The 18,106-nt window shown below is 37.8% G+C and overlaps 1 protein-coding gene across 1 annotated transcript in view; it reads right to left on the bottom strand.

Annotated features, from left to right (window-relative positions):
- The window catches only part of LOC137344639 (copine-5-like), a 109,244-nt gene that overhangs the window by 28,237 nt on the left and 62,901 nt on the right, over positions 1-18,106 (bottom strand). The window contains exons 2-3 of the mRNA XM_068007765.1: positions 12,957-12,997; positions 1,248-1,294 (exon numbers count right to left, since the gene is read on the bottom strand). Coding sequence (XP_067863866.1) covers positions 1,248-1,294; positions 12,957-12,997 — 88 coding nt within the window. The remainder of the gene's footprint in view (positions 1-1,247; positions 1,295-12,956; positions 12,998-18,106) is intronic.

The raw sequence follows: 18,106 nt of genomic DNA, 5'->3' as shown, positions 1-18,106 counted from the left end.
AGCAGCCACGAGTAACATTCTCTTCTCACTTGGTAGCCTTTGCAGAATCAGCAACTTCTCTCATGGCTCCTTCCTCACTTCACACTCAAGACACGTTGTTTTCCATTCAACAACTCCCATCTTGTTTCTTTCCTCTCTCTTAGCATTGCACAACAAAAGCTCCACACACGTACTCCCCTTTGTAAGAGACACTCACTAACTTTTGGCCTCTCTTTAGCAAGATGCTTACACCCTTGATATACTGTGATTTTCACATTTAATTTACACCTGCAAAATCTACCCTATCTGCACTGATTTCACCAAGCCTCTACTCAAGCTGGTGATCCAGTGATGGAGTAATGTGTCGACTCTAATGTAATATCTGGAGCCCACACAATTCTCTAGAATGCAGTGTGCATCATGAAGTCATGACGATTACTGCAACTGCCACACTTACTGGCAGGACAGACCTATGAAATATTGAACTGTATAGAGCAACTCCTTGAGATTTTAGTAATGCATTAAGATTTCAATAAAATTGCAGCTTGAATCCATGAAATTTCAACAAGTTTCCAGCATGATACAATTACGATATTTGCACAAACAGGTTCTGTAAACTCTATTTCAAAGCCACTATCATGCAAAAGTAAATAAAACTACTTGATGTTAGTCATTATTAGGTCTGACAGAAATGCCATATTATAAAATACATGTGTATGCCCTACATATAGGGCATTAGTTATCCATAAAAGTGCAATATAAGTTATATACAAAGTTTGTATGGGAGGAATTGATGCATTCTTCAGCGGGCTACAAAATGAAAAACTTGAAAAAGCAAAACACCCCATCTGAAGGGATAAACATCGACTTAAGAAAATAAATACAAGGAATAGTTGTTCAATTTAGCTAGCCCAATCCTGTAAAATTCATACTCAAGGTATTAAACATTCAAATCCCTATTAGTTCTGAACTTTGATCAAGTTTAAATGATAGTTTCAACTGGAATATCTTTTTAATCTTAACCTTTCATTTGTTTTGGTCTATAGTAAGGTCTTGTTTACAGCTAGTGTCCATCATTCATTTAGCAGAAAAAGATGCTTGTATATGAGCCTCATTTGTTCCATATAGACAGCTGGAGGAATAATGAAGCAGAGCAGACATAATAGAGATGACTATTTGGTAGAAAGAAAATTGGGATACAACCCAAGTAAATTCATAGCAGTTTTACCCACCATATATTTCAACATAAGGGGCAAGCTCTTACTTACCTCTCTCCACTGTGTAGTCTCAATTCCTTGTATGTATAGAACACACACTGCAAAAGAAACAAAAAGTATTTAATCACAAAAGACAAGATAACACATCCCAGTGGAACTTTCTTTTAAAATCCCCAAGCTCAGCAGGTAGGTATTTGCTTTGAATATTGTTGGAGAGATCGAAGTTACAGGTTTGGCTTATGTGCCCATCACAACAAAAGACATTCTCTGCATAGAGCTGGTTGGACAATGCACTGTATTTCTCAGAGCATTGAGGTCAGGTAGCAAAGGTTTTAAAATTGAATGGACTAGGTTCTAAAAATATCCAAAGCTTCAGTGCAGAATGACTTTTTAAAATGTATATATTGGTTGACTTATTTGCTCCAAGTTTAGCTCTGTTTTCTTCAAACACAGTCTCTTATTCATGGCTGAGATCTTTTTATAGTTATGAAACCCTGGCTTCCTGCAGTGAATAGCTCACTTTAAGACCTATCTGACACTTTAATTTAAAAGCCACATTCATGGCGGGTTTCTTAATCCAAAGCTAGCCCCTCAAGTGAGAGATTTCCTGGAACCAGAATCCTTCGCCTCTGGGAGGCTCTGAAAATATTATAGTGTTCAATTGATTTACATAATATTAAGCTGGCTAGGGCAAGATGTAAACTCACATAGTACTGCAATGGGCATCAAAATACCTGTACTATCATGCTGTCTATTGTGCACTTTATTCATTAGGTGGTCTACCGAAATAAATTTTATGACTTCCTTCCCTCCCTGTCCAGTTTAGCTAATAATTAAGATTTTTAGCGCTTTTAATCCGAACATGGTTTAAGTTCTACAACTGTTTAGTCTTTCTGTGCTTACTAATCAAAGGGCAACTTGTGTTAACATTGTGTGATGTGGTGAGAAAGGTTTACAGTCCCAGATAGTCAGCATTTGGTTTGTGTGTTTAATGACCTGAAAATTAAATTTCTGTTTGGTAGATGCTAGGGATCAGTGACATTGTAGACAGTTATGTAGAACTAGGTGGATTTGAGGGCTGATTGATAAGAACTATAGAGAGATGAGTGTGTAACGTATGCAAGTCCAAATAGAAACCAATGAACAAGATGTGGTAATAGACTCAAAAAGTATGCATATATAAAGCTTTTTGATCAGTCTTGCCTTATCTTGAAACAATCACTGGCATGGTAACATCATCAGAATATAGATGTCCTTGAGTTCATTAATGCCTAATACAGCATTAAAGTGCTGCCACAGTTCAGACCATTTCAAATAAATTTCTTCCTATCCATAACAAATCAATCTCATAGCACAACAAATGGGGTAATAATAAATGAGAAAGTATGTAATAATCATGGGATTAAGCCTATGAAGGATTAGAAGAGACAAAGTCAAGTACTAATACCCCTTATTTTATTGCAGCACTTCCTCAGGAAGCAGGCAACAAAAAGACATGATCTTAACATTAGAACTAAGCCAGTTAAAAAATCCATCGAGAAAAAAAAATCATCACACAAAGGAGGTAGTTTTGACTTTGGGCAATAATGTAAAACGGGCGATATCGTATTAGCCACCATTATACATCTCTCCCAATTTTTAACACTTCCATTGAAGTCAATGGAAATGAAAATCAGGAGGGATGTATAACTTGCAGCTAATCCGACATGGCCCATTTTACAGTATCGCCCAAAGTCAAAATTACTCTCAAAGGATTGTGAAAACATGGAATACACTGCCCCAGCAGATCACAGGTGCGGAATCAATTGTATTTAAAAGGAAGATAGATATTTATGTGGGAAGTAGTAAGTATTAAGGGATATGAAAAAAGGGTGGGAATCCTGATTACAAAAATAAAGAGCTGCTATGACTGGCAGAGCAGGCTCTATAGGCTGAATGGCCTATTCCTAATGTAACACCACCTCATGGGGTGGGGATTTAATTCGTGATGTCAAGAGAAAAGCGACAGAGGTAAATTTTCAGTGTCAGCAATATTTGTTATCAGGACCATTTTGATCATACTGCTGTCTTGCAGAACATTGCCCAAACATGAAGAAAGAATCAGGATTATAAAGTCAGCAACACCTGCAACTTTTAACCAACTGCGTATGTGGACCTGTTGCAGTTTTGCTGCCAATCTCCAAATCTGCCCTATAGTGGGGCGTGTATAAATTCAAAACACAAGCAATCAGCTTACACAACAAAACTGCTCCAGTTTCTCAAATGAAATGGTGTATGAAAAAGCTCAGGTGTGCTAAAAGCTAGATAAAACAAAAGAATAAGGGCATGATTTTAGCCTGAAAAAACTTGTGAGTTGGAGGCGGGGGGGCCTTAAAAATTGCAACAATTTCAAACCCGCCCCCAACCCGCCCATTTCCAGTTTTCACGGGGGCGGGACAAGGGGTGAGCAATCGACCCGCTCGCAGGAGGTGGGTTGGTCACTAAAACCTTTCAAGGAGACTGCGGACCTCCATTTTTTCAGGTTTTGTGATTTTAGCCTCTGGTGGCTGGGATTCCCGGGCCTTCTGCTTCATGCCACATGAGAGGAGGTCAGAAGGCCCTAAACTGAAGGTAAGTGCCTTTATAGCACATCTTGTGGGCTCTGAGGAGCAGAAGTGCTTCCCCCAGACCCAACAAGCCTACCTGCAGTGACCCCCCCCCACCACAACGATCACCAACGCCTCCCCCAATGATCGTGACCACCCCCCCAATGATCGTGACCCCCACAATGACCTCCGATCCCAACCCCCCTTGGTGGCAGACCCCCCCTCCCAGTGACTGACCCCCAACCCTCCCAATGACCCCCGAGCCCCCTCCCCCGATGACTGAGCCCCGTGATTATCTCCCCTCCACCCGATAACTGACCCCTGATGACTAACTCCGCCCCCCCCCGCCCAGTGACCCATATGCCCATCGATGCACCGTGCTACCCAGTGCCTCCCGTACCTCCCGTACCCCCCGTACCCTCCCTCCATCCAATCTAAGACTTAACTGAACAGTTACCTCTTCCTTGCTCTTCTCCCATATGACTGAGACCCGCCTGTCAATCAGGCTGGCCTGTTGGTCAGGAAACCGTCAAAAAAAATATAAAAGACATCCTTACGTCAAAATAGTAAGTTCGTCCAGAAAACCTGTACTTTTGGGTTTCCCGCCCCCTTCCTGGCTCCGGGCCAAAATCATACCCTAAGATTCCAGGACTAAATTACACTGAATTTATGTAGGATTTATAATCATTCTCAATCAGCTCATTTATTTATCTTTACTCCTAATTTTGCAGCACCCGGTTGTGCTTTCAATAGAAATTATATTGCCTGAATGCTTTTTCAACTTTGTTGAAAGATTTAAATCCTACTGCTTGATTCAGTCCTAATAATTAACTTCTTTTCACTTCACATCTGCATCTCAATGTAAAAATGTTAATTTATGGTTACCTGACACATCAGGCTATGTTGTTACTGAGCTTTATGGCAAAAATGATAACATACAGCATAGTAACAATAGAACTGGACATCATGGCTGTCAATCAAGAATGAATACGACTTCACACGGATAAACAGCTGTCAAATGAAGGAATCAAAAGCCTTCTCCTGGAATCTATCTCCATTTGGCAGTGTAAACAACTACTTCTGAATTGACAGAAGTGCCAAGCCAAAACTATGTGGTAGCATCTACCATTGTGTCAATTTGGACACATGCAGATACTTGCCAGTATAAACAGGTAGCTGGACAAAAGACTTAATTCCCATGCCATCAAACTCTCAGTTCCTCTTTCTAATACCATTAACATAAGAAAAAAAATCATAGATGACAAAAGGCCATCTGGTCGATTGATTTAATTTCTCACTATTTCAACTCACCAGCCTACCAACCAACTCCTAGTGAGTAATTTCTAATTTATCTCGAGCATAAAACTGGGCATTGCGGGTCGGACGCAATGAGATGGAAAAGAAAATTGAGTAGTTTCTATTGCAGGTGACTGACCCGCAATGCCACTTTTATGCTCCAGTGCTTAGTTGAAAATGATCCCTCTAATGTCTTTGATTCCACTTCCTTACCCAGTAGATCATTCCGAATGTTTACTGCCTTTTGAATAAAGTGATTTTTTTCTAAGACTTTTTTAAAATTTAGATTACACTAATTTATATCCTTTTCTACTGGCACAACTGACCTTAAAGTTATATTTTGGGTTCACTTTACCTGTGCCATTTAATAGTTTATATACCTCAACAAAATCCCTGCTTAACCTTTTTTCTCTCTAGACTGTAGAGCTTAAGCTTCTTAGTTCATCTAGTTTGCACTTGGGATCATTCTGGTTGCACTTCTCTGCACCTTTTCCAATACCCATGTGTCGGTTTTGAAGTCTGGTGGCCTGATTGCACTCAATATTCCATTAAGTCGGATTACTGTATTATGAAGCTTCAGCATAACTTCTATAGACTTAAACTTGGCTCAATATCAGCTTGGCTCTATGGTAGAACTCTCATCTGACTCAGAACGTTGTGGGTTCAATCTCATTTGAAGACTTAAGCACATAATTTAGGCTGACACATCACTGTACTACTGAAATAGTGCTGCAATGTCTAAGATAATTTCTTTTAAATGAGACATTAAACTGAGGCCCTGTCTACCTATTCAAGTGGGTGTAAAAGATCCCATGGCACTATTCAAAGAAGAACAGCGGAGTAGTCCTGGTGTCCTGGCCAACATTTAACCTCAACCAACATCAACAAAACAGATTAGGTCAAATTTATCTCAGATCCTGCCGGTGGGACCTTGCTGCGAACATATTTGCTGCCTACATAACAACAGTAACAACACTTCAAGAGTAATTAACTGGCTGTGAAGTATTTTGGAATATCCTGAGGACACAAATGGCACTATTTTCACTGCATTTATTTCTTACTCCATTGCTTAAGCTATGAATCCCAACATTCCATTTACATTTTAAATTGCTTCTTCACATTGGCTCAATATTGAAAGTGACAACTTTACTGTCACTCCCAGATTTTGTTTCATATTTTCCATGTGCTAATGCTAGTCCCATCACTATTTAGTTATATTGCTCATTTTTTCTTCCTATATGCAATATTTTACATTTGTCAGTATTAAATTCCATTTGCCACTTGTCTGCCCAATCGCAGAGAAATCTTTCTGGAAACCCTTAACTGCATCCTCTATCCCTCTTGCATTCCCTATTTTAGTGACATCTGCACATTCAACAAGCTTACAATTGGCTTCTGCATCCAGGTTACTTTTACAGATAAGAAACAACAAGGATTCAAGCAATGAGCCTTTCAGTACTCCAATAGGCAACAGCCTGATGCTATGCCTCTCATGAGTATACGCAGTTCCCTATTTTTATTCTGCCTCAGAAATTGCTCTAAATTCCCATATATTTTGTTTCATTAGTAATCTTTCATCTGGTACTTTGTCAAAGGCCACCTAGAAGTCCAAATAAACTAGATCATTGAATCTATCTTGTAGGTAACATTCTCAAAAAGTCAAGGAGAATTGTCAGGCAGGTCTTTTTCTTTCTCATGCAGATTTATTTATTAAGCTATGACTATACAGTAACCTACTCCTTAGTTTAGATGACATTATTTTATGGTATTGGTGTAAGGCTAATGGACCTGTAGTCTCCTGAGTCTAATCTGTCCCTCTTTTTAAATAGGGGCACTATATTTGCTTGATTTGAAATCTGTGGAATACCTTCACTAACCAACGAATCTTTCAATACTGTAACCAATGATGTACAAATTTCTTCCCTCATCAAGCATATAAGGCATCCAGCCCAGGATTTTTACTTTTTAGTTCTTTTAACTTATCAAGTATCTTCACTCATTTCAAAAATTCTATGATATTTATTGTACCAAATAATTGGATGTCAAATCCAGTATTTATGTCATCAGTGAACACTTTTAGAAAATTCTCATTCAATAATTCTACTATTTTCCCTTCATCTTCAATTATTTAAACATTGAAGAAGTTAAAGATCTTTTAAAGATCTAACTTCCCCCAACCACTCATTTCCTATTATTTCTCAACTCCGAGTTCGATTATGTCAGACAGGGAGAGATTGATGTTGGTGGGCCATCCAATGAGGCAATGTCTCACAGAAGGTTTTGTCCAATAAAACTTTCAGCCAACAATAGAGATAATAATAATTGCAAGTATAAGTTTATGGAGCTAACAAGCAGTTTAGATACAGCCTCTGCACTAAAACTTTCACCCGTCCATTTAAATGATGAGCCTATATTACAATTTTTGGCCTTTGCATGGATGCCTGGACCTGGATCAAGCAGCAACACTGAAATCCAGTAAACAGGCCTGATTAAATCTCAAGGCAATAATTTGAAATGTAGTGAACTATGTTCATGATAATAACAAAAGCAGAGATAAGATATATTGGTGGCGAGGTCGAATGGGGGAAACATGTTTATATGTAGTTCTTTGTTATATCATATACTACATGAGGTACAACAACGATAATGATAATAACAATATGCATTTATATAGCGCATTTGATGTACAAAGCATCCCAAGATACTTTATAAAGAGAGTGAAAGGAATGGAACACCGAGCCAGAGAACTTTTAGGTGGGTTGACCAAAGGCTTGAGAGAAAAGATAGGTTTTGAGAAGGTTTGTAAAGGAGTAGCGAGGCAGGGAGAGAGTTTAGGGAGGGAGTTTAAGAGAGAAGAGCCCAGGCAAATATAGCTTCTGCTAGCAATAGTGGGGTGAGCAAGGTATGCACAGGTGGCCAAATAACATGTTGTAACAGAATTGATTTTCTGTTTATGTCCTTGAAACAGTGACTTTCTTCTGTGAGAAGCATGTAGTCATTTTTTTGTGCTTTTCTTTTAGGCTGGCTCCAATTTTATAACTGATACACAAGGAGAATATGCTTGAAACGGGACATAAAAGCAGCAAGGAAACTGTTAATTACATGATCATCCTAAGCCATTTAAAATAACTCCAAAAGCGGTTTCTGAAGGAAAACATGAGAAACAAAGAACATGATTAAAGAAGTAAGAATCTTGTAGCCTTTTCCCCCAGTATACTTTATCCTGTTTCATTATTGGTTTCATATATAACATTTAAAATCAGATCAGAAATACTGGTCACATAGCATGGGGAATTTCTGGCTTGATTTTAAAAGCTTCCATACCAGGAAAAAAAGCAGCATCAGAAGATGAATGGTTGATGACATTTATCCCCAATATTTTATTTTTGCAGAAACCGTTCTAGAAATCATTATGGGAGTAAAATATTATTGCATTAGACAAGGAGTAGGTTGCACTGATTGCAATCTACCAACTAATTTCTATTTTTTTTTCCAGGCTCCAGGAGCAGATTCAAAGCCTGCTCTAATAGGACTAGTACACAAGGAAAGGATATGAAAGCTGCAGCTTATTTTTTTTAATTATATGCTTTTCACAAGCCTGCTTTAGAAGTTACCTCAGCAATGGTGTTAATTTGCATCCAAATGGTAAGAGAATTGTAATGAGAGGAGACTGGGTGTAATTTAAATATTTATGGGAACAAAGGAGTTTGTTGGCGAACTGAGAATTCTGCAGAATTTCTGAGATGCTCTTGCTTTCACTGTTTTGGTCCAAAACCTTGCATTCCATCAGCTTCAGTAAAACTGAAAATGCCAATTTAGGTTCACATCCCGTTTCATGATTGGATATCTGATAGCTGAACAGAGTTTCAGGAGCTAGGAAGAAGATTAAAGAACAGGACCTCAAAAGGTGGTAATCTCTGGATTACTCCCAGTGCCATGTGCTAGTGAGTCCAGAAACAGGAAGATAGTGCAGGTGAATGCATTGCTGGAGAAGTGGTACAGGAGGGAGGGCTTCAGGTTCCTGGGGTATTGGGACTAGTTCTGGGCAGAAGGGACCTCAACAAGCTGGTCGGACCTGTATATGCCACAAAGGTTGCATTTGAACAGGGCAGGGACCAATGTCCTCACAGTAAGGTTAACTAGTGCTGTGGGGGAGGGTTTAAACTAATTTGGCTGGGGGAGGGGAACCAAGACGTAGCAGCAGAGAGGAGAGACAAGGTGCATAGAAAACTAACAGGGACAAATAACATTAGAATAAAGAATAATGTAGAAAGAGTAGGAATTAGATGAAGGAGAAAAGCAAAGCAGACTGGCATGGTGTTGAAATGCATGTCTGTTAATGTGAGTTATGTTACAAATAAGACTGATGAGCTGCAGGCACAAATTACCACATGGGGTTATGATATAGTGGCTATAACGGAGACCTGGCTTAACATGGGCAGGAATGGGAACAAAACATTTCTGGCTACAATGTTTTCAGAAGGGATAGGGAAGAAAAAAAAGAGGGGGGTAACAGTATTGATCAAGGATAATATTACAGTTCTACAGAGGGATGATATGCTAGAGGGTTCAAATACTGAATCCACTTGGTTAAAGCTTTGGATTAGAAAAGGAGCTTTACACTGCCGGGTGTTTACTATAAACACCCAAATAGTGAGAAGGAGGTAGAGAAGCAAATCTGTAGGCAAATTTCAGGGAAATGTAAAAATAATAGAGCAGTAGTAGTAGGGAACTTCAATTACCCTAATATAGACTGGGGGAAAAAAATGTAAAGGGCAAGGAAGGTGAAGAATTCCTAAAATGTGTACAGGAGAACTTTCTTAATCAGTATGTTTCCAGCCCAACAAGAAAGGAAGTCGTGCTGGATCTAGTTCTAGGGAATGAAGAAGGGGAAGTGGAGTATGTTTCAGTGGGAGAACATCTGGGTAATAGTGATCATAATATAATTAGGTTTAAAGTAGTTACGGAAAGGGACAAAGAAAAATCAACGGTGAAAATACCCAACTGGAAAAGAGACAATTTCAGTGATTTGAGAAGGGATCTAGCACAGGTGGTCTGGAAACAAAGTTGAGTGAAGAAAACAGTAAATGAGCAGTGGCAGGCCATCAAGGCAGGTATAGTTCAGGTGCAAACAATAAGGAGGAACAATAGGGCATCCAAAGCTGGAGCTCCCTGAATGACAAAGGAAATGGAGGTTAAAATAAAACAGAAAAAGGAGGTTTATGACAAATGTCAGGTACAGAATACAATAGAAAACATAGATAGAGAGTGAAGGGGGAAATTGAAAAAGGATATGAGGAACAAAGAGAGAATATGAGAAAAGATAAGCAGGTAACATAAAAGGGAACCCAAAAATCTTTTATAAATATATTAAAAATAAAATGATAGTTAATGGTGGGGCCGATTAGGGACAAATAAATAAATCTTCTTGTGGAGCCAAAGGGCAAGATTGAAGTACTGAAGGAATACTTTGCATCTGTCTTCACAAAAGAAGAGGATGAAGTTAATGTTGCAGTAGAGGAGGAGGGAGTAGAGATATTGGATAGGTTAAAAATAGGTAGAAAGGAGGTGCTAAATAGGTTGGCATCACTCAAGGTTAACAAGTCACCTACTCCAGATGAGAAGTATTGTAGGTTGCTGAGGGAAGCAATAGCAGAATCGAGATAGCAGAAGCTCTGACCGCAATCTTTCAATCCTCCTTGGATATGGGAATAGTGCCAGAGGACTGGAGAATTGAAAATGTTACATCCCTGTTCAAAAAAGGGGAGAGGGATAAACCTGGTAACTACAGGTCAATCAGTCTAACGTCAGTGGTGGGAAAACTTCTAGAGACCATTGTCAAGGACAACATTAATTTTCACTTGGAGAAGCATGGGTTAATAAGGAGCAGCCAGTACCGATTTGTTAAAGGCAAATCATGTCTGACTAACCTGATTGAGTTCTTTGATGAAGTATCAGTGAGGGTTGATGAAGGTAATGCAGTAAATGCTGTATGTATGGACCTTCAAAAGGCATTTAGTAAAGTACCACTTAACAGACTTATTCGGAAAATAGAAACACATGGGATTAAAGGGACGGTGGTAACTTGGGTATGCAATTGGCTAAGGGATAGGAGGCAGAGCATAATGGTGACCAGATGTTTTTTTAGACTGGAGAGAAGTATGCAGTGGGTTTCCCCAGGGGTCAGTATTAGGACTATTGCTTTTCTTGTTTTATATAAATGACCTGGACTTGGGTATAGGAAGTACAATTTTGTACTTTGCGGATTATACAAATCTTGGCAACGTAGTAAACAGCAAGGAGGATAGGACTTCAGGAGGACAAAGACAGACTGATGAAATGGGAAGATGCAATTTGATGCAGATAAGTGTGAAGTGATGCACTTTGGGAGGAACAATATGGAGAAGCAGTATAATCTAAATGGTACTATTTTGAGGGGGGTGCATGAGCAAAGGGACCTGGGGGTACATATTCACAAATCTTTGAAGGTAGCAGGACAAGTTGATAAGGTGGTTAAGAAAACATATGGGATACTTGGCTTTGTAAATAGGGGCATTGAATACAAAAACAAGGATGTCATGCTAAACCTTTACAAATCACTGGTTAGGCCTCAGCTGGAGTATTGTGAACAATTCTGGGCATCACATTTTAGGAAGGATGTCAGGGCCTTGGAGAGGGTACAGAGGAGGTTTACCAGGATGATACCAGGGATGAGGGACTTCAATTATGTGGAGTGATTGGAGAAGCTGGGATTGTTCTCCTTAGAACAGAGAAGGTTAAGGGGAGACCTAATGGAGGTATTCAAAACAATGAGGAGTTTTGATAGAGCAAACAGGGAGAAACTGTCTCCACTGGCAAGTGGGTCAGTAACCAGGGGTCATGGATTTAAAATAATTGGCAAAAGAACTAGAGGGGGAATGAGGAGAAATTGTTTCACAGAGGGTTGTTAAGATATGGAACGCACTACCTGACAGGGTATTGGAAGCAGATTCCATAGGAACTTTCAAAAGGCAATTGGACATGTACTTAAAGAGGACTAATTTGCAGGGTTATGGGGAAAAAGCTGGGGAGTGAGACTAAATTGGACAGCTTTTTCAAAGAGCCAGTACAGGCATGACAGGCCAAATGGCCTCTGTTGTGCTGTAAGATTCTATTCTATAAACCCTTGCCTGATAGGAAAGGTCCTCATTTGTTAATGACTTGTCTTTGTCATGGGATATTTGGTTCATCTTTGTTCATTATTAGATAAAATCATTCCACTCTCCATTTTACCTTGTAATTGTTTCTTTTGTTTTGATGAAAGTCCATTTTAAAATATTCATCTAATTTGTCCTGTATGTTCTATCTGGGCAAAGCATCATTCTGTCCCTATAGAACTTCCAACTCCATCTGCAGTTCAGACCATTTTGCTCCTATATATAATACAAAGTTCTTCCAATGGTAGTTTATAGCTTGCATTGTGTTTTAGGTGTCTTAACATTCAGTTTCCACCCATTTCAGATTTTAAAATGATTCCTAATTAGATTTTTTTTTTAATGACTGACAGATTGACTAACTTGTTTGAGCTCCCAAAACTTAATGCTTTTGAGGGTTTGACAAGATTTGGATTGAGTACTTTTTCAGTTTCAAATGGAGATTGAACTTGGAGTTGTGCATCATATTGTTCCTTCCCCCCCGCTCCTGTTCTGGTTTGATGATGTGTTCAACAATGTGTACATGTTAATTGAGGAAATCTATCCAGTATTATTTATCTTCTATTAGCTGAAGCAAACTTTTTGACTGCTGCTGAGGGCATAAAAAAGACTAGTTAAATGTCTACCACTTTGGTTCAAACGCAGACTTGTTAAGAATTATGATCAATAAAAAGTTAGGTACTCACGTGGGTCAGACTTTGAGAATGTATCTTTATCCAATAGATTCCTGTAGAGAAAAAAAAAATCGAATCACATTTGCTGGAAAAGAGTCAAGTTTAGAAAGCTGGATCACGGACCAACTCTCTTCCCAGTTCCAAAACTGTTAAATGTTATAGAATATGAAATTACTGTACATCAACTTACATAAAACCAAATTATTTAAATGCATGGTAATTCAGAATTTAAAGAAAATCCCTCAATACATTAGCTTTCTCCTCCCCCAACACCTTAAACAAATAGGAGGTCAGCTGACTTGATCTCACGCCTCTGCCAATTAATTAAGTAACCAATTTATGATCTGAGGTGCAAAAGTATGATCCAGGTCAGTTCATCCTCATAATTTCCTTCCATCCTTGTGAAGCCCCCGAATGATGGCACTGCAGAGACCAGAAACTCCCTGTGGGACGAATCATGGACCTATCCTTAGACTTTATATGCACATTTACCAATTGCTGCATGTTCATGAACTGGCACATAGCAGACAATTTAAAAAAGAGAATAGTATTACCCACCAAAAGATAAATTCCTCAATGTAAACATTTATGAAGATTCCTTTTACTGGGAGGGGCTAGAACTTTCCTATTCCAGTACTTTTATTGTACCGTGCTGCACCCTTAACTGTATAATTTGGTTTACAAAGAGAATTCTTGGGTAGCAGAAGTTATGAAGAATACCCTCAAGAATGAGTTATCTGTACTTTCTCTGGTTAGTTTTCTACTTTAATCCGATCATTAATAATTGGCATCTTGTTAGAGATTGGCAGCATCAGTTCTCTTCTATCTTTTCACACTTAGTCTGCTTTCTTTGCCTTGGGAAGTAAAATACAAAGTGGGTGTTTTTATGAACACATGTCCTATCTTTCTAAAGCTGAAAATATTAATTTAATAATACACTGTACTACTGAGCATTCCAAAGCTTATGGTATTATTAATCAATTAAATTCTTATACTCTGTTCACAATAACACATTTTGTGACTAAGATTATAGGTAGCTGCATTTCTTTATTTTGATCACATCACCCAATTTACCACATACCACAATGTAATTATAGTACAATTGCACCACAGGTGATATGACAGTGAAACCTATGAATTAAGCAACAGTGTTTTAAATATATTAATACCCGACTCAACAAAAAAAAGCACAGCTGCTTTGATATCAATATTTCTCAGAATAAATGTAGACCTCAGGCTCCACTGTACTTTGCACCCGCTTAAAAGTAACTCACCTCATTCAATTGTAGTGGGATATTTAAGACAGTTGAATACGGATTAGAATTAGGACACTTCCAATGTAATTTCTGTTCTTTGAGACATTTGAGCAGCAAAATTACCTTTTGTACAAAGAAAAGTACATGAAGAAATTTTATTTTATTGTATTTGAGAACAAAAGATATGGAATTGGAAAAGTTCAACCCGTTGAGCCCACTTTTATTTAATTTTAAATTAAAATGTATCATTTTTTAAACTGGTAAAACATATGAACATAATTATGTTATTACATCTTTTAGTGTCCATGATGTGGAGATGCCGGTGATGGACTGGGGTGGACAAATGTAAGGAATCTTACAACACCAGGTTATAGTCCAACAGTTTTATTTGAAAATCACAAGTTTTCGGAGCTCTTCTCCTTCGTCACCTGACGAAGGAGAAAAGCTCCGAAAGCTTGTGATTTTCAAATAAAACTGTTGGACTATAACCTGGTGTTGTAAGATTCCTTACATTTCTTTTAGTGTGTTCTCCTGAACTAATTAAAAAGTGAAATAGGCTGTGTCAGGATTACTGAAAAAGATTTTTTCTAACAGGTATGAAATTGGTATGTTACTCTTTGTTAGTATCAATCTTAATACAGTATCAACTAATATCTTGAGGATACAACACCATATGCACACACTATTTATTTAACCTCGGATCTTAAGTTCCCACAGGAGTGAAGGTTTATTGATCTGATTCTAAAATCAGTGTGCAACTGCCAAAGGGTTAACAGATCAATACTTCAAAATGTCACCAATGTTACAGACAGCATCACAGCTATTGTGAAACTCTTAAGTGGCTTAGATTATTGAACTGTGTCTTTGATTTTACTTATACACTTGTGCCTTGTTCATTTCATAAGACAAAATGTTTTGACAACTAAACTTGCGTCCATTGAAAAGTTCTTCCTACAGTATTAAAATTAAGCTGCTTTAAAGCTACATTTTAAGTTTCATCAATTAATGTGTTAAAGGCCTCATTGAACTGCATTTCCATCTTTTCTATTTGTGCAGAAACTTTTGTAAAATAATTTTTCATCCTGTAATAGCATTGAGCACTTTAAAGTCAAGTACAACATGCGTTAGAATTCAGACACTCCCAAATAAAACCTTCATCCCCAAGCTCAGGACAGCCCCCCCCCCCCCCACCTTCCATTGCATAAAGGTGATATTTCCATTACAAAACAACCTATCTTTATGGGTTCTGAGAGGGCAAATCCCTAAGTTGGGCCAATAAATTTATAGACAGTTCTTTGTTCTGGATTCGTATCCACCGGAAACAAATGGCCGAAATGTCTATCATTTAGGTCAATTAGCTTCCATGATGGCTCAACACATTTTGAATTGTGTTGATTAGCCATGCAATCAGAACAGTGCCAGGTTCAATTCTCAGTATGAGCTAAAAGTGCACATGGGTGAGGCACCTAAGGCACTATACTGCATTGTGACGTTAACAGCTTCAGGAGAGGAGGCAAGGGGAGAAATTCACAAGAGAAAATTGGCTAGCAAAAAAGAATATTCAAATGTCAGAAAGAGATCATCCCATCTAATTGGACTGGGTTTATATATTTGGGGTAAATTTTTGTGCTCAAATTTGTCAGGTATCAACGCTTTGTCATCAGTCTCAGAAGAACGCCTCTACTGTAGTGGTGTGAATTTTTCCACTTCCCACACAAACCAGCCTATGGCTTCTCTAAACGAGATTGCCAATTTTTGCTAAATCATGGACAGTTTTGTGTTGTGGCCTCACATCCACGAACAACATGTATTAGACTGCTCAAACTCGGGCATAGAACCCTGCAATCGGTATAGAAAGAAAATTTTTATGTCATCACTCTGGGTTGGAATTATATCTGGGTTCCTGAGGTGAAGGAATAGTGTGTTAACCAGTTGCAGCATCCAGTCCCTCTTTGTTTACAGTTTTCATATGTCAATACTTGGAATGTTCTGTGTAGATCCTTAAAAGTAGGGCAAGGTTCACAACTTGTTTTCTGGGTGAGAAAGATTTAAGGGAAAACCTTCATGAATAACTGGTCTGCACTTTCTATGGATAGTTTTAATCTCTCGAGAACAGTTCTCCAGAAAATTCATCTGTATTCAGCATGTCCATTAATCAACCCTGGTCTGCTGCCCTCTAACAACTTTCTCCCAACCCAGCTGCACAGGTTCTGTGCATAAAGCTACTCTTTATGTGTTACCCATCATTAGTATATTGGTATCTTTATAGGCTTCCTCCAGTGATGACTGTCCAATAAAAATGACAGAAGCTCTTACATTAACTTGAAGACATTGAAAACAGTGGAAAAATAACTAAGCTAAGAATAGGAACATCTGAAAGAGTCAATTAACTTTTAACACAGAAAAAAACACATAAACATTCCCCACAATTGTCTCAATTCATTTAAAAGAGCAGAAGTGCACTGGTTAGGTTAGAATAGCCACTCAAATGGTACTTTGTGAATATTCTTGCCCTTATAGAAAATATCTTCCTGGCTTTAAGAGTATAATGTTGGATACCACAGAAATTGTGCAGACAGTTACGATTTCTGCAAGTATAGTAACCAAAATGTGCTACAACATAAAGAACTTGTTCTTCATATATACAAGCAACCTAGACATCTCCTCACACAAATTTACAAAGAAGTTGAACACAAACCCAAACGCAAGGAAAGCCCTCAAGGAAACAATCAAATGAAAGGTGTTTTTACATAAAAATTTTACTTGGTATTTGGTTATGCAACATGGATTAATACTGCCTATATAAAGACAATGTTATAGACAGCATTAGAACCAATCTTAACCATTTTTTGTGTATTATAATGTTGGTTGAGAATATCAAATTTTTACCTAGTTTAGATGTTCCAATACTTATATTTTGTTTATTCATTTCAGAAAAAATGGAGATGTTTCTTGTAATACCAGGGAAGATGCAAAGTAATAATATACATTCAGTCTACTGGGGAATGTAGATATCCCATCATATTCTGCTGTAGTATTACTGTACTTGAGGCCTATGTAGAACTTTTGACATTATGGGATCTATAGAATGAATTTACATTTGCATAACACCTTATCACATCCTCAGAATATCCCAAAGTGCTTCACAATTAATAGACTACTTCCGAAATGCACTCACTATTATGAACCAAATTCAGTGTTAAAATACTAAAAAGAAACATTAATCATCATAATTAAAGCAACATCATATAGAGGCACAGAATGTATCATTGCACTAGCACAATAGAGAGATTGGAGTCATTCTATTCACCCCTCTGTTATTATGATCCCATATTGTCATATCCTATAAATCATAATTTTGAAATTAAATTTAATATAGGCTGATGAAAACAATAATACAGTTCACAATGCCACTGAGACGCTATAATCTCCAATCATTAAATTTACTTCAAAATTTTAGATTAAACATTTGCAGAAAATTAATTTAATTGCCATGAGGTCAGCTTCTGCTACAGTTGTACCATGTAGTAATGCTTCAAACTAACCCACACCACACATATTTATAACTGTGCATTTGAATTGCTGAGCTATAAATAGATGTCTTCCAATAGAATATCACCTGAATTATTATAGAAGCTATATTAGGACAACTTCCATTTCCTTTTGCTTGGTCAGCATACTTTAGAGAAAAATATTTAAAACCTTGGTCTCTAATCCAGCATAAAAATTAGTTATTTGAAAGTCTGTGAATTACATTCATCCCACAGAATATTTTAATTGAACACAACTTACAAAAAAATTATTTTCCGGATTTAAGTGTGTGTTCAGTAGAGATAAACAAATAACTATTTACCAAAACATGTAATGAATAAAGCAAGATTTCTGTAACTCTAAATTATGTTCAAC

Source organism: Heptranchias perlo, chromosome 27 (assembly GCF_035084215.1).
Source record: "Heptranchias perlo isolate sHepPer1 chromosome 27, sHepPer1.hap1, whole genome shotgun sequence".
NCBI lineage: Eukaryota > Metazoa > Chordata > Chondrichthyes > Hexanchiformes > Hexanchidae > Heptranchias > Heptranchias perlo.
This window is presented reverse-complemented; position numbering and strand designations above follow the sequence as displayed.